Source organism: Lotus japonicus, chromosome 1 (genome assembly GCF_012489685.1).
Source record: "Lotus japonicus ecotype B-129 chromosome 1, LjGifu_v1.2".
NCBI classification, from domain to species: domain Eukaryota; kingdom Viridiplantae; phylum Streptophyta; class Magnoliopsida; order Fabales; family Fabaceae; genus Lotus; species Lotus japonicus.
This window is the reverse complement of record NC_080041.1, coordinates 38,396,455-38,420,110: the sequence shown is the minus strand read 5'-3', so window position 1 is coordinate 38,420,110 and position 23,656 is coordinate 38,396,455. Positions and strand designations below refer to the sequence as shown.

The 23,656-nt window shown below is 34.9% G+C and overlaps 1 protein-coding gene and 1 long non-coding RNA gene across 4 annotated transcripts; one reads left to right on the top strand and one right to left on the bottom strand.

Annotated features, from left to right (window-relative positions):
* Positions 1-144: 144 nt before the first annotated feature.
* Positions 145-4,176, top strand: LOC130734641 (F-box/kelch-repeat protein At3g23880-like). Of its 3 annotated transcripts, none has more exons than XM_057587149.1 (2): positions 145-1,391; positions 3,779-4,176. In XM_057587149.1, exon 1 carries the CDS (start codon positions 225-227, stop codon positions 1,386-1,388), a length of 1,164 nt encoding a protein of 387 aa, XP_057443132.1. In that variant the 5' UTR covers positions 145-224; the 3' UTR covers positions 1,389-1,391; positions 3,779-4,176. The 3 variants fall into 3 exon arrangements, with proteins under 3 accessions (XP_057443132.1, XP_057443134.1, XP_057443133.1); XM_057587151.1 differs by having other exon boundaries at positions 3,742-4,176; XM_057587150.1 differs by having other exon boundaries at positions 3,675-4,176.
* Positions 4,177-4,678: 502 nt separating this feature from the next.
* On the bottom strand, positions 4,679-11,456 carry LOC130734642 (uncharacterized). The gene is made up of 4 exons (XR_009018026.1): positions 10,646-11,456; positions 10,332-10,478; positions 9,873-10,208; positions 4,679-5,537 (listed from the first exon to the last, which is right to left on the bottom strand). It is a non-coding gene; the product is annotated as an uncharacterized LOC130734642 (long non-coding RNA).
* Positions 11,457-23,656: the final 12,200 nt, after the last annotated feature.

Genomic DNA, 23,656 nt, shown 5'->3' with positions numbered 1-23,656 from the left:
GTTTAGTTTTTCAACTGACCAAACCGATGTTTTCAGCCTGAAATCGACCAAAATCATCGAGTGGATAATCCTAGTGTTTTCAATCCGAGAGCAAGGAATTGGTGGCCCACTTAAAAAAAAAATTTAAAAGCAGAAAAAACAGCATAATCAGTTGTTTTAATTTTTTCCGATGGTCGCTGCATCTTCTTCAGTCATCTAAGCACTCGGTGCAGCCACAATCACAAATGGCGTCAGGTGGCGACACCACCGACGGCGGAACCCTAACACCACCACCGTCACTCCCTTCCTCTTCCAATCCTCCCGGCAACTCACTCCCGGCGCCGCCGCTTCCAACCCTTGCATCCGAGCTCGTGGAAGAAATCCTATGTAGGGTTCCGGTGAAGTCTCTTTTGCGATTCCGGTGCGTCTGCAAGTCCTGGAATTCCCTGATTTCTGATCCCAAATTCGCCAGAAAGCACCGTCGCGAGTACAACCGCTACAACTTCATGATAGATACCGAGAACCATCTCAGCTCTTATCCAGTCGGATATGCCTTTGATTCCTACGCAGCCACGCGGTTAGAGTACCCTCCCAACTATACTGTCCACTCTTCTGTTATCTTTAGCTCTTGTGATGGCATTCTCTGTTCGTACTGCTTCGGAAGCCGTATCGTTCAGGCATGGAACCCTTGGACTAGGACCTTTGTGAAATCGCCGCCATTGGAAAATATTAAGTCAGGGTATTCTGTAATTGAGACGTCGTTAGGGTTCGGTTACGATCGTCTCACTGAAAGTTATAAGGCGGTTAAGATGATTTTTGACGCTGATCATGGTCTCAAAACTCGAGTGATGATTCATACGTTTGGTACCAGTTTTTGGAGAAGGATGGAGGTGGATTTTTGCCCCGTTGATAAAACAGGAACATTTGCTTATGGAACAATTTACTGGATAGCTTCTGTGGTTTGGGATTCGAAGAAGCGGTTTATTGTTTGTCTTGATGTGGGGAAGGAGTCCTTTCAGGAACTTCGGCTGCCTAAATTAGATGACCTAAACCTCACATTGGGAGTGTTGCGAGATTGCTTGTGCGTTGTTTCTCATGAGCAGTTGTTTTGGGATATTTGGGTCATTAAGGAGCATGGAAAGTGTTGGACTAAATTATTCAGTATTCCTGAGGATTGTAGCTGTTTTCCGCTTAACCAGCCTCATTATATTTCTGAGGATAAGGAAGAATTACTACCACTGTCTTCCTTTCGGGGTTTAGTTGTTTATAGGCGTGCAACTCCTACGGACAAAGTTACTCGGATTTTTTATATTGAAAACATCAAAGCTTGGATTCTCCCAGAGATGTCCTACTCCTATGAGCCAGTTGTCTACACAGAGAGTTTGATATCACCCTGTCCTCAATATTAGGAGGTAGATTTTCTGATATTCCTTTGGATGGATCTCTATTAATTAATATTAGATGTAATATCCATCTTCTAGTTTAAAGTACTAAGGTTTCATAGTAGTTTTATGTAAGGCTTCTTTGGAGGTTAGGCCAGGAACTCTTTTAAAAGCTTATCTACTAGAACTACTTTTTAATTAAAAGTAATGTTTGGATAAATGTAATTGAAGAACTTTTAACTTTTGAAACCAACTTATTAGAAAGCTAATCCCAACCGCTTCTCACCTTTGGTTATTTTTTCGGGAAACTGATGCTAAATTATCAGGTTGACAAAACTACCACTGTAAACCCTAGCAGTTTCAATCCATTGTTTTCTGTGTTATCATTTTCTGTTTGCATCACTGTTGTCCAGTTCATTGGTTGTGTCTTCGTTGCTGGAGGTTATGTATAGTCGTCGTCAGAATCCCCTTAAATGTCTTCACCATTTGTGTGCATTCTTCTGATCTTATCCTTCCACTTCTGCTGCTACTCTGCATCATCTATGGTCAACATATTCAAGAATTTGTGATTCCTTTTTCAGATTTATTTTTTCTACTCATGTTGCTATTCTTGTTTGAGAAGCTTAAATTGAAGGTATAGATTTGTTCCTTTCTTGTATTCAAATATACTTTTTCCGCTATTTTTTTGTTTTGTTTATAATTCTGATTCTGATTGGCGGTGATGGCTCATTTGGGTTTGTGATTAGCTTCGTTTTCTATTTATTCTGTTTATACATTTTCACTTTCATCATAATAATGTGATTATTTAAATTATTGGTGCTTTTGGGCCAAATGTGGCACCAATGTTTCTGAATTCCAATCAATTTGATTTGCATGTGTTTCTTGCATTGTACTACTTAAGGCATCATACAGAGTTTTTGAAAATAATCAAGTTATTATGCTAGAATGTGCTGGGGGAGCTTGTTTTGTGAGTTCATCTGAGGCATTCATGCTCTAGTTTTTGTTATCGGCTTAAAGTATTATTCGACCATTTTAATTGAGTTTTGTATTGTGTAAGAACTTGCTAAAACCAAGGGATGTGGGAAGTCTCGTGTTCTTATATCCTTTCCATTTCCAGTCTTGGGGCTCTCTTAAGGGTGTGCAAGCTTGCTTAACTTGTGGCTTTTGAGGGCCTCACAAAGTCGAGCTGGGGGTAAAACTTATCAATGACTACAGTAAGTAATTCAGGGAGCTGAATTCTAGTTTAGATTCAGAACAAAGTTTAACGGATCTGGTTTAGGTGGCTGTTTATCCGGTATTCTCTTGCTTAGCTCACCGAACCTATATCACATGCCTTGTTCCTGGTGTCAAGATTTCATAAGAATGTATTTTTGTTCTGAAATTTAAGAATGTTACACTTCCCAGTTCCCACTCACACAAACACATTCACAGGACCTCCTAGCCTTATGTTTATTATATTCCATAGTATCTACTCTTTATAATGTCACAATTTGGTTATCCTTTTCCTTGAAATCTCCATTTTGATTGTTCAAATTACTGTCTATATGTATGGGGGAAGCCTAGAAGGAACTGGTCAGGAATGGATCTGTGCTTGAGTTTGCTTTGGATTTACATATGAATGTTATTGAACAGTAATTCTTTCGCACGATCCAGTTCCAGAAGGGCCTATCTTCTCTAGTTATGATAATCTTTGAAGATGAGGTTTGCAAGTTAATTTTGTTTGTCTTGCTTCCAAATTTTAGAGTGTATTCTCCATATTAGTACAAGAGATTCCTAAAATGTTGAAAGACTCACCATCTTTAAAATGTTGCTTTTCCAAACCCAGAAACTAGAGGGTCTATGATTATATCATTCGTATTTCCTTTCTTATGCCTAGATCAAACGTATTCTCCACAAGAGGCAATATGAAGTAACACACTGCATAACTCTGCCTCTGATTATTTAACACACTGCATACCCAGTCTTGAACAAGGGACATCTGGTTAAGCTGGTTGGTTCAACTCCTCACCAACTGATCAACATATTCAGTTGTATTTGGACTTTGGATTACCTTGATGAAATGCTATTATTTATCTAACCATTGTGTTATTCCCATCTATATTGATATAAAAGCTAAAAAAAAATATGCTTTTAAGTTTTTATATAGAATAGCATTGGAATGTGAAGTATTGGGCCTAAACAATCATCTTTATCCTTTTACCTTCCATTGTTTAGCTAAACCTATACAATTGTGTTTCTGAGGAAAAACAAGACATAAAGGATCACTGGCTTTCAGGTTGTTTATTTAAGCTACTCTGTTTTTCTTGTTTGTAGGGTTTCCTTTCTCTGCCACACTATGTGATATAGTAATTATTAATGGTTATATAAAATTGCTACACAGCTGGAATTATTAATGGTTATATAAAATTGCTACACAGCTGGAAATTATGGTTGGGGAATCAGGAGCAAGAACAATTGGCAAAAGAACAAACTCGCATTGCGCTGAAAAGCAAGACTTGGAAGAGAAACGTTACATCTGGATGATCATGTGAGAAAACTATTTAGGTTCTTATTGGGAGTGGAAAACTGATTCCATGCCATGCCTTTTTTTTATACTTTTACTTTTAAGTTTAGTGTCCTATGTTTAAAATATTTTATGGGTTACTCCACAAATGCATTTAAAAGAAAATTGCTTGGCATTGTAGGAGACTAAGACATGTGTGAAAACGTTTGATCTTAACTGATCTTCGAGGTCTTTTTTATTTATTATTGAAGGGCAATGTTCATTGTTGAATGTTGAGGTAGGGTTTGTGGGCATCTCATGTTTTGTGCGCTATATTTGGCTTGTAATTTCTATTTGCGGTTCTTTTTTCCCCATTACTTATGAAGTTCTATTTAATTTAATGTAGTTAGTTTGGCTTCTTTGAGAGCTTTGCTCATATGATTCATGTAATGAGGGAAACAAAGACAACACCCGTGGATAAAAAATTGGAAAGACTAGATTTTAAGATCGGTTAGAAAAAGACGTTACTACTTACAGTCATTGCCTAGTGGCATGAGTGAACTGCCCATCCATGTGAGCACCTTTGATGCCCATCTCTTCCTTAAGTTTGTAAAGGTATCTCTCACATGATATAAATTTGTCTAAGTGAATCAAATAGTTTTTTCTTTTTGCTTTTATGCTCTTCAACAATACTGGTTTTGCATCATGGATGTTCACCTCCAATAATTCAGATGTGTTAAAGGGTGCAATGCTTACAATACTGGACTTCATTACTCTAGCCTTGGGGAATAGTCTAATGGTTACTGTATGTGGGATTCCTTGGAAAATAAAAAAATTGGACTTCAAAAACCGGTTACTTGCGGTTTGCATGTTTAAAATTTGACTGAGTATCTCATAATAAATCAACATAAAAAAAAAGTCTCTCTTTTAGATCCTTTCTCTGCTAAGGCTCATCTAGAGGAAAGTTAATCTAAGAAGAGTCCTCTTCCAGTTTAGCTGGATCTTTTTCCTCTTGTGGAATACTTTAGTAGTAAGTGTGTGCCAATGACTGAACAAGACCAGACGATGGAAGTTGACCCAGATCTAGATGGGTTAACCATTACCTTGGAACCAGATCCCTCCTCGAATGCAGATCTGGCGAGAAGGATGCTGGTGGGGAGAGTCATCACTAATAAGCTTCTCAATAAGCTTGCAGCTAAACAAACTATAGTTAAATCTTGGGGGAACCCACAAGGGTTACAAGTTGGTGATCTGAATCAGAACACCTTTATTTTTACCTTCCCTACAGCTGAAGGAGTCAACAAAATCATGGCTGATGGCCCATGGAACATTATGGGAAGTCTCTTAAGTTTACAATTTTGGGATCCCCAAATCTCTGCTTCTCAAGTGAGGTTCAACCTTGTTCCTTTTTGGATTCAACTCCACGGTATACCCATGGAGTTTATGACTGATGCGAATGTGAAAAAGCTTGTTGCGGTAGTGGGTGAGCTCCTAGAGATTGAAGATCCCAAGGTTGAAGGGTGTCTTTTGCGGCCTTTTAACAGAGCTAGGGTCCTTCTGAATGTGGAAAGAGCACTGGTCACAGGCTTCTGGGTTCCAAGGTTGAGCTTGCCAAAAGCTTGGGTTTCAGTGAAGTATGAAAGGCTCCAAGGGTTATGCTTCAGATGTGGAATAATAGGGCACGAACAAACAACCTGCAAGAAGAGTAAAGCAATGTCAGTAGTAAACCCCAATATCCTTAAATATTCTCTAGCCTTGAGTGCTTCCCCTAGCAGATCTCTAGCAAGCTTAGTCTCTATGTCTACTGTTAAATAAATGGGGGTGAAGTCAACCCCAACCAACAGAAGTGAAACAAGGGCAGAGGATGGGGTTCAGTACTGGAAAGCAAGGCTAAACACGACTCTCACAGGGGAGATACCTGGAGGTAGAAACCACTTGCAGGGAAACTGTCCAATCCTGGAAGTGATGAGCTCTTAAACCTCTCACCAGCAATCAGATTCTGTGGAGTTGCGACAGAAGACACAACTTCAGGATCCCCCATCTGAGGACCTTCTAACTCAGCAGGTTCAGGCTGAGGAAGAAGAGGAAATAGTCCAAGAACAGGTTACAAGCAATGTTGAACTTGAACAAGCAGGAGTGATTGACTTAGATGGCAGCAATGCAAGAATAGAACCTCCACAACCACACTCCCAAGTAACTAGCCAAGAAGTGTATTCCAGGGATTTAGTCACACAAGTTCTACCCCTGGACTCACCGTGGCCTTATCCAGAACCAAGTTTCCTACACACCACTATCATAGATGGTGGTGAGAAGGAGGATGAATTCGTGAGCCCTTTTGCTGCCTTCTTGACTGAGGAAGAAAAACAGAGGTTTATAAGGAAAATTAGACAAATAAATGAAGAATTAGGAATGTATGGGTGGAGGAAAAGAGCTGTAGAAATAGCAAAAAGAAAGATGAGGAGGCCCCGATTTTCCACACAATATCTGAACAAGGATTCAGCAGAACAAGTTGACCCAGATAAAGAAGAACAAGAGTACTATGCTGTCTTTCCACCAGATGAAGAGGATTCTGATAAAGCCCGAGCTAAACAAATCAGCGATGATTGTGAAGCCCAGTTAAGCCGCAACTTGGCACTTTCGCTTAACCTCAAAAGAACCTGGTATGCTGATTTTATTGAACCACTGAACAAGGAATGTGAGCCACATACAAAGAAATCAAGAACATGGACTATTCTATTTGAAGAAGCAGAAGGAACTGAGGTCATTCCACAAAGTACTGACTCGATTACGGCTGAGGAGGCGGGCCTATCCACGCCCCCCATTCCCCATGATGATCCTTAGTTGGAATTGTCGGGGTGTGGCGGCCACCCCGACAGGAAGGGAGATGAGAAATCTTTGCTCCAAGAACAAGCCGACCATCGTGTTCCTCATGGAAACACGATCCAGGAAGGACAATTTAGAAGCTCTTAGAAGGAGTCTGGGCTTTGATTTTTTGTACACTGTGAACCCAAGAGGTCTCTCAGGTGGTTTGGCTTTATTCTGGAAAAAGGATGTGCATATCCAAATTTTCCAATCCACCCAGAACTTCATACATACCTCTATTCTTGCTAACAATTCTGTTTCAGATTGGGACTGCACTTTTGTTTATGGCGACCCTTCTCCCCAAAGAAGGAGGTTTCTCTGGCCATAAATTGCTGCTCTTAGCCTTAGATCCGATCACCCTTGGTGCCTTTTAGGGGATTTTAACGATATTCTCTATCCCTATGAGAAGGAAGGGTTGAGGCCCCAACCCCCCTCTGTGCATCAAAGATTTAGAGAGTTTGTTCACAATTCTGGTTTGGTGGATGTGGATCTTAAAGGGAACAAATTTACTTGGCATAGCAACCCTAGGGATGGCTTTGTCACCAAGGAGAAAATTGATAGAGTGTTGACTAATTGGAGTTGGAGGAACCTTTTTCCCAATGCTTCTGCTATTGCTTATCCACAGGTTTCCTCTGATCACTCTCCCATCGTGCTCAACCCTTCCCCTCCCACTTGGAGCAAATCCCCTTTCAAGTATGAAGTGTATTGGGATGAACATGAACAATGTAAAGAGATAGTTTCAGAGGGCTGGCTCAGACCGTCTCAAGATGAGGACTACTGGAAGGACCTGTCAAATCGCATTCAAAGTTCCAAGAGCCACATCTGGTCTTGGCAAAAGAAGACCTTCAAAGTGGCAGATAAGGATATTTTGAGGCTGAAACAAGATCTACAGAGAAAGCAAAATGGACCAAATCACCTAGTGGACTGGAATGGGATAAACAACATCAAACTGGAAATTGACAAACTTTAGAGACAAGAGGAATTATATTGGGGGCAGAGATCGCGCCTCAAGTGGGCTCGTTTTGGGGACAGAAACTCAAAGTTTTTCCATGCTTCTACCCTCAATCGCCGGAACAGAAACATAATTGATAGGGTTCGCGACTCTCAGGGGAATTGGAAGGAGGGTCAGCCGGATGTTATGAGCGCTTTCGTCTCCCACTATGAGGAGTTGTTTCAATCAGAAGGGGCCAATCAGATTGATGAATGTCTTCATAATTTCCCATGGAAGGTTTCTGCTGAGTTGAACAATAGATTGCTTATGTCAGTATCTGACTTAGAAATAGCAGAAGCTGTTAACATGCTAGGTGGTTTGAAGGCCCCTGGGCCAGATGGGTTGAACGGGCTTTTTTTCAAAAACCACTGGGCCACTATTAAGGATTCAGTCCGCTCGGCCATAAAAGGCTTTTTCAGTACTGGTAATCTTTCAGCAGAAATTAATGAGACTATTATCGCCTTGATCCCCAAGGTGGATTCCCCAGAAAGTGTGATTCAATTCAGGCCCATTAGTTGTTGTAACTACATCTTGAAGGTCATCTCTCGTATTATGGTCAACTCTATTATTTCTCCTAACCAAAGTGCTTTTGTTGGCGGAAGGCTTATTCAAGACAACATTTATGTGGCTCAAGAGGCCTTTAATTTGCTCCTAAGAGGTGGTTCAAGAATGAAAGACTACATGGCGATCAAAGTGGACATGAGTAAATTCTTAGAAAAAACTCTCCTTGCTTACGGCTTTCATCCAACTTGGACAGCAAGGGTCTTGACTCAAGTGAGGGGGGCCTCCTACAAGCTGAAAGTGAATGGTTTTCTTAGCTCCCCTTTGACTCCGGGGAGAGGCCTAAGACAGGGTGATCCTCTTTCACCCTATCTCTTTGTTCTAGCCACAAATGTGCTCTCTTTTATGTTGTCCCAAGCTTAAAGAGAAGGAAAAATTGCAGGTTTCAAATTCACTCCTCACTCACCAGCCATAACTCACCTATTTTTTGCAGATGACTCACTTTTGTTTGCAGAAGCAACAGTATGGGAAGCTACAAGCTTAATCCAAATTCTTAACCTGTTTACTAGGGCTTCGGGACAAAAAATTAATGTAGCCAAGTCTGGATTAATTTTTGGGAAAGTGGCTTCAATTACAAACAAGAGAGATGTTTCTGATATGCTCCACATGGCTATTTGGGAAAATCCAGGACAATACTTGGGGTTGCCAGCAATTTGGGGACGCAATAAATGTCATTCTCTAGCCTGGATTGAGGAAAGAGTTAAGGATAAACTAGAGGGCTGGAAGGAAACTCTCTTGAATCAAGCAGGAAAAGAAGTTTTGACTAAAGCCATTACCCAAGCTGTGCCTACGTATGCAATGGCAATTGTCCACTTCCCGAAATCCTTTTGTAATTCTCTGAACTCACTGGTGGCAAACTTTTGGTGGAAGGGACAAGGGAAAGACAGTGGAATTCATTGGAGAAATTGGGATAAAATGACTCTAAGTAAGGATGATGGGGGCTTGGGTTTTAGAGATTTCAGGCAACAGAACCTAGCTATTCTTGCCAAACAAGCTTGGCGCGTCCTAACTAACCCGGAAGCTCTTTAGGTACGAGTCCTTAAGTCTCTATACTTTCCTACTTCAGATTTCTTGAGTGCTCAATTGGGTAGGAACCCATCTTGGATGTGGCGTAGCATACTTGCAGGTAGAGACTTTATCACCAGATATAGCAGATGGGCTGTAGGTGGAGGTAATTCTATTGAGGTTTGGGGGGATAACTGGCTCAGTTCTGGGGATGCTCTCATCAAACCAGTCAACGCACCAGATATGAAAGTGAGTGAACTGATCTCCCCACATGGTGAAGGCTGGAATAGTGTACTAGTACAGAGCCTATTCCAACCAGAGTTAACCCTTAAAATTCTCCAAACCCCAGTGAGCAAATTAAGTCAAGCTGATGTTTTGTTCTGGCCTCACACTCCTAAAGGGGATTACACGGTTAGCTCTGGCTTTAATCTTGCCAGGAATAATTCTGTTAAACCTCAGGCCTTAAATTCCAGATCACATCTTATCCCACAAGAGTTGTGGAGAACTATCTGGAAGTCTACCCTACCACAGAAAATTAAGGTGTTTCTTTGGAAGGCCACACACAATTCACTTGCTGTTAAATATAATCTGTGGAGGAAAAGAATTTTACCTTCAGGACAGTATCCTGTTTGTAGCGCAGATCAGGAAACAGTAGAGCATTTATTCTTCATTTGCCCCTGGACACGAGCCGTGTGGTTTGGCTCTTCGCTCCAATGGGTGGTCTCCCCTCTTGGTCTTGGGTCTTTTGATGTCTGGCTCCAACACAAGATTACCTCTCTGCAAGCCTTCTCTCTGGATTTCAGTAGGGACTTCTCAACTCTTGCATCTGTCCTCTGGTCCATTTGGAGGGGAAGAAATAATGCTGTGTTTAACAATATTTTCCCCAACCCTATTTTTGCCATACAACAAATTGCCAGAACTCTTGCTGCCATCGACTTGGCTAAACCTGTGAAAGAATCAGTGGTCAAAGAGGGCAATCAGCAGGCTACCCAGAGACTTTCAGCTTGGATTCCACCAACAGATAATTCTCTAAAAATTAATGTGGATGCTAGCTGGGTTTGCACCTTACCTCAGGCTACTGTTGGGGTCCTGATCCGGGATAAATATTCTTCTATTGTGGCTGGCTCGCAAGCAAAGATTTTCTCCTCTTCTCCCTTGACTTCTGAGGCAAGTGCGATAAGAGAAGGCCTCTCTCTAGCCTAAAACCTTGGCTGTCCTGAAATTATTTTGGAGTCAGATAGCAAATTACTCATTGATGCATGCAGGTCAGATTGTTTGCTTGGTGAAGCAAGTGCAATTTTACAAGACATTTTCCACTTGAAAAGGCTATTTCACAGATGTGAATTCTCTTGGGCTAATAGAGAGAGGAATAGATCAGCTCACCTAATAGCCAAGCTGTGCATGAAGAACCTCTTGCCGGAAGATTGGATGTTTAAGCCCCCTCAGGAGCTTAGAAGGGCTCTGGTTGAAGATGCTCAAGTCGCTGCCTCGCTACATGGTTTCCCAAGATCTTGCTTGTTCTGATGGAGTTTAAACACCCTTGTTTGATCTTGTTCTAACGGTTTGGTCTTCTACTCAAGCAATTATGGCAGACAAGATTCTTCCTCTCCTTGCTGGTAGAGACGGTGTCCCTTGATGTGCAGCCTCAAATTTCCATCTTCAGTCGCTCTTCTCTCTTGCTTAGGAGCTAGAGATGCGTTTTCTTTGGCTATGCTCCACTACGGGAGTTGAGTTTGGTACCCCACCTATTGGGTTTCCCACCCCACTTTATTCAATACGGGATTTAAAGTTCCGTATTCAATACGGAATTTAATATTCCGTATTTTTTTAATATGCAATGAATGGTTGAAAATGTGTCACATATGCTCAAATACAGTACGGTTTTTTAAGTTCCGTATTATTCATATTAAATACGGAACTTTAAATCCCGTATTCAATAAAGTGGGGTGGGAAACCCAACAGGTGGGGTACCAAACCCAACTCCCCTCCACTACCATTATTGTCTTTTGTTTTCTTTGAGATAGTGGGTGCTGGTATTCAAAGCTGTGCTGCTTACCCACGTGAAATTGTGTTTTTCCTTGTGTTAGGACCACCTTGTCTTTAGCTAGCTGCATTAGTGTTGAGTCAGTTGCTTGTCTGTCATTCCCTTTGATGGTTGTCTTGTAGTGTTCTCCCGTTTGGGCCCGGCCTTGGGCCTTTTCTAATGTAAGCTACTTTCTTTGACAAAAAAAAAAACTGACTGAGTATAAAAAAGATTGAGTTCAACTGAATATTATATATATACCTGGTTCGTCATTGCTTGTTTCGATATCATCTTCGAAAAAAGTAATTGCTTGTTTCGATATCTTCTTTGAAAAAAATAATCACAAATTTTTTATGTTGTTTGCGTATTCTTTTAAAAAAAATTAGAAATCTGATTTTTTCATTAAGCTATTTAGTGTTCCTTTTGTTCCAGACTAAAATAATGGTTTTTAGCAATGTTTAGAAAATCGGACCGGTCACTGAACCGGTGAAAGCACTGGTTTAAGGTTTAAAGGTTCAACCGGGATCAAATTGGGGTCCAACCGATAGTATTTAAATAGTATTTACAAATATATATTAATTTATTAATACTATTAAAAATATAATTTATATATATATAACACTAATTATAAACGTTTTATAATATATTAAATATGAGAATTTAAATTCTAACCCTATACTTAAAAAAAAAACTTCCGTAAATGAAATGAATCAAATGATAGAGATTAGAAAGCCACCTAATTGTTTTGGAGTACCTAGTTACGTTTCAAAATTTTCATTGCTTTTGTTTTTTTTCAATCATTGCATTTATTTATTGAAAATCTGATAGTAGGCTTGTGAAATGTCTAATAGTTATACACTTTTCTTATATTCTTTTTGGTTTTTTCAATCAAAGGGTGAGTAATAAATGTTCACAGTTTTTAATAGAAATAATAATAATGGAAATAATTAATGCTCACAGTTTTTAATAGAAATATTAATGGAAATAAGTAATATTAATAGTGAAAGTAAGGAAATCAAGGGCTGCCAGCATGATATTAGCCAGATAGGGACATGGACGGTTTAGAAAATCAATTTTTTTACGAACCGGTTAGACCGCAGAACCTCCGGTTTTACCGGTTCTTACGGTTTCTGTCCGGTCTAATAATTCCCGGTTTTAGCAGCGCTCCGGACCGGGGAGCTGCCTGGTTCCTGGTCCAACCGGTTGAACTGGCCGGTCCGGTCCAGTTTTCAGAACATTGGTTTTTAGCACTCTTAAAAAGGACAAATTTTTAGATATTTTGATGAAAGCATAAACTAATTTGTATTTGGGTACACTAATTAAAATCATATTTTTTTATATTCTCTCTCATCTATCATAATAGATTTTCTTAATAAGTTAAATACGTTTGTTTCAGATTAAAAAATAATGATTTTTAGCTCACTAAAAAAGTTAAATTTTAGAGATTTTAAGAAAATGAAAAAGTTGAACCATGTTTAGCTATACTAATTAAGATTATTATTTTTATCTTTTCTCTCATATACTCCCTCTCTCTCTGTTCCACAAAGATTGTTGTTAATTGTGCCATAAAGAGTAAGATAATAATTATTAATAGTATAAATGTTACTATAATGTGCTTATTTAATTTTACTTGTATTATGTGCAACTATTAAATTCTACTTTGATAGGGAAAATGTAGTTAATAGAGAAGAGTTGTAGTTGGTTGATATGAAAGGTGATAAGTGAGAGTAATTTTTTTTCATACATCGAAAAATGAGAGAAAATTTGTTAACTGAGGGTATATGTGGATTTTTTTTTCAAAAAAATGCAATGACTTTCTAAAACAACAAACATTTTAGAAAATTGAAAGATGGTCTAAAACAACTATCTTTATGAAACGGAGGGAGTATAATAATAGATTTGCCTTATAAATATCTCAAATTTTAGATAAATGATTTTTCAATTAAAAATTGATTTTCTAAAAATAAGTTGAAATAAACGCACTCTAAAGTAGCTTTCTAAATAACATATTTTCATCTTTTCATCTTTTTATTAAATAATTATTTTTAAAAAACCTATAAAAAAACATCTTAAAATTTAAGAAAACTAAATTTTTAAATTTAAAAAGTTATTTTTTTCAATAATAAAGTGAAACAAATGAACTATATATAATTGGCTTGTTTGTCATGGCTTAAAGAAATAATTTTACTTTTGAAAAAATAATTAATTTTTTAAAAAGAAAAATCTCATTTATGTTTGCTTGCAAATATAATAATTTCTTTTCACTTTAAGAAATAATTTTAAATTCTTTAGCTACAAAAAATTTCAAATTTAATTTAGAGACATTTTTTACCGTATAAAAGTTCTAAGAGAGTGTTCTATTCTATTTTCTTCTATTTCACCCTTTTTCATGAAACTAATGCTTCTTGTTTAAAGAGCCTTATGTACTGTTCTATTCTATCTTAAAAATATGGCAAACACAAAATGAAACTCATATTTCATGCTGTTTTCCTTGCCTCTAGGGTTACAAAACCCTAAAATACAAGTTGTAGTCAATCTGTTACTTATTGGCAGTCAGAAACTGCCAGAAATTGTGCCTCATTCCAGCGGCTAATAAAGGGATAAACTACTGTGTAATTCAATATATGATTTCAATCATTTAGGGCATGTTCAATATCTTGAATAGTATAAGGTCTAATGGTATTAGTCTGATTGTATTAGTGAAGAGATAAGTTATGATAAAAATTTAATGCTATACAACAGTTGGTGATATACACTATCTAACTTATCATATGGTTTAAATTGATACCATCATATGTTTTGGTGGATGATAGTAATGGTGGTGGCGGTGATGGTAGAGATGGCGGCGGTGGTGGCCGGTGGCGGATGTACATTGAATTGAGGGGGTTCACTCAACAAAAAAATTGCACTTACCCCCCTGTATAATATTTATTTTGAACCCCCTGAAAATTTTAAATTATACTAGTAGACAATAGTAGACAAAGTTTTGCATCCATTTGCACCAAAGACTCACACTCACTTACTCTCTCACTCAATCACTCTGTCTCTCTCTAGTGTACGGTGTACACTAAGTCCCTCCCAGGCTTCCACCCAACTACCCAAGCACCCACCAAGCCACCAAACCAGTCCACAGCGCCTCCCTCCTCGTCCTCGCCCGTCCCACGTCGCGCCTCCAACCCTCCTCCATTGTCGATCTTCACGGGTTGTTGTGCACTGTATGTCTAATCTGCCTCAATTTTCCATACCAACACCCCTTTGACTTGTTTTTCCTTTTTCCACTCTCAAAATTAGTGTTTTTTTCTCCTTCACAGTTTTCCCTTTCTTGGTTTTGATCTGAATATTGAGTGAATTGAAACTGGCTTAAATACTCTGGAGGTCCCTGAAATTATTTCGTACGAAAATAAGTCCCTGGAAATTTTTTTTCGATTTCGAATCATTGAAAATATTTTTTTAATCAGAATAGGTCCCTACTCGTGTTACCAGCTTAGGTGGCTCAATTTTTGCTGAGTCAGTGATTCCACGTGGCTTTTAGATTTTTTTTAAATACACATGGATTAAACAAATAAAACTAAACATTTAAATTTAAAATTAAACCCTTAATTGGATTTAGGGTTAATAAGATTCAGGGATTTAGGGTTAATTAGATTTAGGGTTGATAAGATTTTAATTTTAAGTTTAATTGTTTAATTTTATTTTTTTAATCCATGTGTATTTAGAAAAAATAGAAAAGCCACGTGGAATATTTGACTCAGCAAAAATTAAGTCACATTAGCTAGAAACACGAGTAGGGACCTATTATGATTAAAAAGAAATTCCAGGGATTCGGAATCGGAAAAAAAATTTCAGAGACTTATTTTCGTACGGGAGACAATTTCAGGAAACTCCTGCGTATTTAACTCATTAAAACTATGGAAGTTGTGAAATAAACTGAATTCTTAATTAATTGGTTTTTAATTGACCAATCCATAATATATACATTCAGGGGTTTTTCTAGGTCCAATCATCGCATACGTGGCATCTCATGATTGACTAATTTCATTAAAAATCCTACATGGCAATCATTCATCCTTTCCTCTTAATGTACACCCTTCTGTTTAACCTACACTCCTCTCTATTTAAAAGTCTATATAAGACTCTTATTCTTCATTCATCTCTCCATTATTTGGATTTCTCCTTAACCTACACTGCTTCTTCAATCATCTCCTGCGTTTTGTATTTTTTGAGCCTTTCTATATGGCTTCAAGATCATTTTGTGGTTCTTCATGATTATACAAGGTATGTAATTTTTCTCATCTGAAATCAATTTTTCATGTCTTTGGTGTGTGTTATTGTAATCTAATCTCATTCCTTCAAAATTCATGTTTTACTAACCCTAATATGTTATTCTCCTCATTCCCTTTCAACAATTTTTTTACAGGATTATGGTGTCATTAGACCTATAGACGCTGAAAATAACAATTTCACGGTATGGATCAAGGGTATATTATTATTATTGATCCCGTGAATGTTCTGCAAATTAATGAAAATTAGAGGCGGTGACATAGTTTATTTTAGGTTTGAAAGAATAGCAAATAGAATTATTAAAGTTAAGGTGGTGTATGGAAATATTTAGTTAGTTGTTATTAATTCCAAAATTTAATCAGTTGTTGTTTTGTCTTGGGTATCTTTTCGTGGTTTTGTTTTTCTCAATCTACATGAGAGGATTGTTCTCATGATTTACTTTATTTATCAAATAAAATCCAAGATTAATTGTTATTTTTTTCATTCTGGAATTGTTCTCATGATTTACTTTGTTTTTCCTTTGTTTTACACGTACAATTTTTTCCTTGACTTCATCACTTTGTCTTCTGGGCTGAATCAAGCTTGATATATTTGACAATTTTGCATTCACCGGCGATTTATAATAATAAGATACTCATATATGTCCAATGGTGCTTCTTTTCTTTGTCATCCTTTTACGGTCAAGATCCAAACAAGATTATATATAAAAAAGAACTTTAGTCAAATACCAAAAACACTTTTTATCATACATTTTTAAAAATAAAAATTATTTTTAATAGCCAATTTAAGTAAGTCTAATATCAATATCATTCATGTCAAATTATTGCTTTATACGATTTTTTTCAAAAAAATCCCTGTTGAAATAAGTTTCATTTTTAAGATGAAAAAAAAACGTTTAAATAATTAATAACGAGAATCCCATTTTCCTTGGTTTTAAAATAATTTCAAATTTCAAAATGATAAGAAAAGGTAAAGAAAATTAATTACTTTTTAAATTCGGTAGCCAAGTTTTATATAAGGAAAAATATTTTCGAAATTAATTATTTATTGCCTTCAATTTCCTTATATAAATCACTTCATTATATTAATTTCCTTATTTAAAATCATAAAAGACATTAAATGTCTTATGGATTAAGTGCTATTTTCGTATTTTTTAAACAAGGAAATTTGAAATAATTAAATAAATTTTAATGCATTGACTATTTATTTAAGGAAAATATTTTCAAAATTAATTATTTATTTTCTTCATTTTCCTTATATAAACCACATAATTATATTAATTTATTTATTTAAAATCATAAAAAACATTAAATGATTTATGGAATAAATGCTATTTTCAGTTTTTTTAAATAAGGAAATTTAAAATAATTAAATACATTTTAATGCATTGACTATTTATTTAAGACAAATATTTTCGAAATTAATTTTTTATTTCCTTCAAATCTCTTATATAAACCACTTAATTATATTAATTATTTATTTAAAATCATAAATGACATTAAATGCTTTATGGAATAAATGCTATTTTCATTTTTTTTTGAAATAAGAAAATTTAAAATGATTAAATAAATTTTAATGCATTGACTATTTATTTAAGGAAATATTTTCGAAATTAATTATTTATTTCCTTCTATTTTCTTATATAAACTACTTAATTATATTAATTTCCTAATTTAACATCATAAAAGACATTAAATGCTTTATGAAATAAATGCTATTTTCGTTTTTTTTTAATAAGGAAATTCAAAATAATTAAATAAATTTTAATGCATTGAATATTTATTTAAGGAAATTTTTTTCGAAATTAATTATTTATTGCCTTCAATTTCCTTATATAAATCACTTAATTATATTAATTTCCTTATTTAAAATCATAAAAGACATTAAATTCATTATGGAGTAAATGCTATTTTCGTTTTTTTTAAATAAGGAAATTTAAAATAATTAAATAAATATTAATGCCTTGAATATTTATTTTAGGAAAATATTTTCAAAATTATTTATTTATTTCATTCAATTTCCTTATATAAACCACTCAATTATATTAATTTCCTTATTTAAAATTATAAAATACATTAAATGTTTTATGAAATAAATGTTATTTTCATTTTTTTTAAATAAGGAAATTTAAAATAATTAAATAAATTTTAATGACTTGACTATTTATTTTAGGAAAATATTTTAGAAATTAATTATTTATTTCCTTCAATTCCCTTATATAAACCTTTAATTTTATTAATTTCATTATTTAAAATCATAAAAGACATTAAATGTATTATGAAATAAATGCTATTTTCGTTTTTCTTAAATAAGAAAATTTAAAATAATTAAATAAATTTTAATGCATTTAATATTTATTTATGAAAATATTTTCGAAATTAATTATTTATTTCCTTCTATTTTCTTATATAAACTACTTAATTATATTAATTTCCTAATTTAACATCATAAAAGACATTAAATGCTTTATGAAATAAATGCTATTTTCGTTTTTTTTAATAAGGAAATTCAAAATAATTAAATAAATTTTAATGCATTGAATATTTATTTAAGGAAATTTTTTTCGAAATTAATTATTTATTTCCTTCAATTCCTTATATAAACCACTTATTTATATTAATTTCCTTATTTAAAATCATAAAAGACATTAAATTCATTATGGAGTAAATGCTATTTTCGTTTTTTTTAAATAAGGAAATTTAAAATAATTAAATAAATATTAATGCCTTGAATATTTATTTTAGGAAAATATTTTCAAAATTATTTATTTATTTCATTCAATTTCCTTATATAAACCATTCAATTATATTAATTTCCTTATTTAAAATTATAAAATACATTAAATGTTTTATGAAATAAATGTTATTTTCATTTTTTTAAATAAGGAAATTTAAAATAATTAAATAAATTTGAATGACTTGACTATTTATTTTAGGAAAATATTTTCGAAATTAATTATTTATTTCCTTCAATTCCCTTATATAAACCTTTAATTTTATTAATTTCATTATTTAAAATCATAAAAGACATTAAATGTATTATGAAATAAATGCTATTTTCGTTTTTCTTAAATAAGAAAATTTAAAATAATTAAATAAATTTTAATGCATTGAATATTTATTTATGAAAATATTTTCGAAATTAATTATTTATTTCGTTCTGTTTTTTCTTATATAAAACACTTAATTATATTAATTTCCTTATTTAAAATCATTAAAGACATTAAATGCTTTATGGAATAAATGCTATTTTCTTTTTTTTATTAAGGAAATTCAAAATAATTAAATAAATTTTAATGCATTGACTATTTACTTAAGGAAATTATTTTCGAAATTAATTATTTATTTCCTTCAATTCCTTATATAAACCACTTAATTATATTAATTTCCTTATTTAAAATCATAAAAGACATTAAATGCATTATGAAATAAATGTTATTTTCGTGTTTTTTTTAAATAATGAAATTTAAAATAATTAAATAAATTTTAATGTCTTGCCTATTTATTTTAGGAAAATATTTTCAAAATTAATTATTTATTTCCTTCAATTTCCTTATATAAACCACTCAATTATATTAATTTCCTTATTTAAATTATAAAAGACATTAAATACTTTATGAAATAAATGTTATTTTCGTTTTTTTTTAAATAAGGAAATTTAAAATAATTAAATAAATTTTAATTTTTTTTTTGAAAACAGAAGATATTATTAATGAAAGATATAAATCCATGAGAATATCCCTCTCATGGTAAGGAATAACCATCATACAAGACCAAAGATCACCCCCTATGCATAGCTAAGCCGAGAGGATGAGCCTCATTAAAACCTTACAAGGAAAAACCGAATGGAAAAAAAACCTAGTAAGAAAAAAGAGTACTCAAACCCAAAGCACGCCACTACCAACACAAAGAAAACAACACCACAGCCCACCCAAACATCACACACTGAAAACAGCGAGTGTCAATCCTTAAATACCAAAACTTGAATTTTTTACTAAAAAGGCACCACAACATACTGTAACAGCCCAAGTGCATAACCACCAACAACAAAGCATTAACCATTCCTCTAATGTGCACAAAACACCACCATCAAATGCCAAGAAAATCCCCTGTAGCCATATCCCAAACATTGCCAAAACAACCACGCCACCACACTCCAATCAGCAATTGGTGTCTTCATAATTAGTCACACAAAACAGCCAAACCATCACATAAAAGCACACCAGCAACATTTCAGCCCCATTTCTCCACATAAACCAGCACACAAGCCACGAGACTTCTCCAACTGGGTAAGAAAAACCTACAAAAAAAACCAGCACATCTGCAATACCCAAACAAGCAAGTACACTGGACACTCACTTCAAAACTACCACCCTATTTAACACCAAATTAAGCACAACCAGTATCATTGCAAAAACCCATGCCACTACAAAGAAACAGATCAGTTGTACAATCCCCTGGCGATCCAAATTACCCACAAACTACCCAACACCCGGAATCAACAACAACGAGTAGCAAACTGTTTTGCAATGCCTTGAAAAACAAATTCTTCCGGGCAATCAAATAGCATACCCATTGCTGTCCAAAATCAATAACATCTTCGACGCCTATCCACAATACCACTTTAATGCTGCATAAAAATCCTCCTCCCATCCACTTAAAGTCCTGCATAAAACCGCTGCAAGAAATCACCATGATGCAAGACTCAAAGCACCATCTTCACTATCTGAGATGAGGATGATTTTGTCGTATTTGAGCCTCTAAACCTCTAAGCATCAAGGATTCAGACCCTCTTGGCTTCAAACCTAGCTTCTTCCCCAAAAGCCACGTTCGTTGTGCACGAGTCGACACTCCGTCCTCCCCCGGAACAGGTTCCAAAAAATCATCTGGCAACGGTTTTGGCTTGTTCTTACTACCTTTTGGGCGTCACCGTTGAGAGCTTTTATGTGAAGAACTTGTTAGCGGGGTAGACACAACAACTGGCGGCCCAGAAGCAGGAGTTTCTTCACAAACAGGGAACAAACATTGTTGTTGTACCACTGTTGCAAGGTGTGAATTGCTCACAGGAGAAGGGAAAAAATCTGTAAACGTGTCTTGTCTAACAATTTGATGAGGAGAAGTGTGAACAAAAACCTGGGAATCGTCACTTTGATGATGGTTGTTGATAAGCACATAATTAATGCACTTTACATGTGTCTTTCTAAGCTTCATTATATACATTTTTGTGCTTAATTGTTATGACTTAGCCATGTTTTGACCATTAGTGTTTATTTGGATTATTGATGGAAAAGAGCTTAATTCTACACTTTTAGTTTCTGTGACTGTTTTGCTAGAACAGGTTGAATATGGAGCTAGAAATATTGAAATAAGGCCCATAATATGTCGTTGGAAAGCTAACTCGAAGCCTTACAACTTTCATGTTGAGCACAATTGAAGAACAAGCCTCTAACATGGTCAAAATGGCCTTGCAAAGTTGCTGTCGCTAATCCTGCGAGTCTGGAACAGTCTGCACTAAAATGATCATATCTTGGGCTACAGAACTCCGAATTAGGATCCGATTGAAGGCCCGCGAAGCTGACTTAAAGAGTTACAACTCTCATGTTTACCTCAATTGAAGATTCAGACTTCTTGTGGGACCCGCGAATGCCTGATTGTTCAGCAGCTTACTCCTTTATGTGAGCCCGATTTTGTGAAGATTTAGAAAAGATTTAGATAACAAAGATTGTTACTTGATGAACAAGTTTATTTATTAGTATAAATAAGTGATTTTAGGCTTTTGTTAGACCTCACCATTACACCACATCACCTCCTCCCCTCTCATATCTTTCCATCTTTTCTAGTATGAGTTGCTAAACTCCATAGTTAGTCTTAGGATTTTTAATATTCTTGTGTTTGCTAACTTGACGTTCAATTCTTAATGCAAATTTCTTCTTTATTAATTCTCTTCATCTCTTTTTCTGATCTAGGGTTTGCTTAATTCCGTAGTTTTAGAAATAAGAGTTGATACATGTTCGCTTAGTTCATGTTAGTTCGTAACTGTTTCTTAATCGCTTAGTTTAGGAAACTGTGAATTGATTTTCGCTTAGTTAATCAACTCTCACGAATTAGGGAAACAATAAGGAAGAATTAATCTTTTGTAACCAATGAAGGTTTGTTGCACTTGAATGTTATAATCCGATGACTAACACTTTCTTTTATCTGATTAAATCTCTTTTAAGTTTTGTTTGTTACTTTACAATCAAATCAATCAAACCCCATTTTTAATTGCTTTGTTTTACTCTATTATCAATTAATACTTCACCGAGTCCTTGTGAGATCGATCCTGGTGTTCAACACCTTGTACTGCATTCAAAGCAGAATACTTTGGCACGCACCCGCGACAGCGCGTTCGTCAAATTGGCGCCGTTGCCGGGGACTTTGGTGATTATTAATTGTTTTTAGAGTATTTTTTTTCCCTTTTTTGTTTAATTTATTTTCGTTTTTATTAAAATAAATACAAAAAAAAAACAAAAAAAAAGGAACCAGCTGTTATAGTCACACTTGATTTTTTTTTTAATTATTAGATTCTAGATTGTGTTTTTATTTTATATCCATATCTTTTATATCTATCACATATCTTTTATTCATATCTGATATCTTCTAATTCTCTTTCCTATTTTTATTTTTATATCACTATCACTTTCTTATTTCTCTATCTTTTCTCTCTTTTATTTTATTTTGCTATCTTTTCTGTCTCCTTTCCCTTCATAGTTATTATTCTTATTATTATTAGTAGATTTGTTTCTTTTACTAACTTTTTTTTTCCTTTTATTGTTTCAGGTCTCGTTCAATTTTTTTTTTTTTTTGTTTTCTTTATTTCTTTCTTGTTTTATTTTACTAACGTTGAACTCTTTTTCTTCTTTTTTTTACTAACGTGTTTTTTTTTTCTTTTTTATTGTGGTGAAAAAAAAAGATAATATTGGATCACAAGTGTTAGTTTGTGGAGTTTTTGCAGTGATGAAAGCTAAACTTGATAAGCTAGAAGCCAAACTCGACGAGATACAATTTTCTGTTACACAAATGTTGCTCAAGAGCTATCAACAACAGTTTGAGTCACCTCAATGTTATCCACAAGAGAATTTTGAAAATATTTGGTGTGAACCTTGCTATCATCCACAAGGGCAATTCCAACAGTCTATTTATGCACCACCATGCTACTACCTGCAAGAGGAATTTCAATATCCTTTTCATGATCCACATCATTCACAAGAGGAATTCCATCAACCTTGGAATGATCCACCCCAATTTTTGGAAGACCTTTCAAAGCAATATGAAGCAAACCAAGCCCAGTTTCAACAACCTCGACACGAGGAACCTTCCATATTGCAAGAAATTCAAGACATGTTGAACCAAATGTCTGCAAATCTCAATGCAAATGCTAATCAACACCTGCAAGATACTGCGAATATACAAGCTCCAGTTAACGAGCTAGTTGCACACGCTCCCACATTGCAACATGAAGCTGATGCAGAGATTGATGATGAAGTTAATCCTTGTGTTGATACTCATCTTGATGCTAGCACTGATGGTTCTGGTGATGTTAATGAGTTTGAAGTCGATGTTGCTTCTGATGCTAATTCTAATGATGAGGACAACAAACAAGAAATATATCTCCCTCTTCCACATAGAACTTATGAGAGTGAGAAGATTTATCATAGTGAAGAAGAAAATAAGTTGTTGGATGATTTCAAGAAGTGTTTTGCAGGGGATGAAATTAAGAAGATGGATGTAGAATGTGGTTCTAAATTAGCAATTTTTCCACATAAGCCGCTTTTAATTAATCTAGACATTTTTGAAAAAGTCGTGCTTATTGAAGACTCTGTTGATTGCAAGCAATCAATTTCCATGGAGGAATATGTTTTGAAACCTCTACCGAAGCCTCCAGACAAAGAGTTGATTGTTGAATGTACTGATTTTTCATTTACTCTTATTTCAGGTGGTACACATGCTTGGAAAAAGTTTTCACTCAAACTGAACATTGTCATGAGTCATGCTGAAGGTGCTAGTGAACAGTTTGAGTTTGTTAAGATTATTGCAGATAAGATCCCTCCA

Excerpts from the sequence above, each read along its gene's own strand:
- LOC130734641 (XM_057587149.1), top strand. The coding sequence starts at position 225 with ATGGCGTCAGGTGGCGACACCACCGACGGCGGAACCCTAACACCACCA.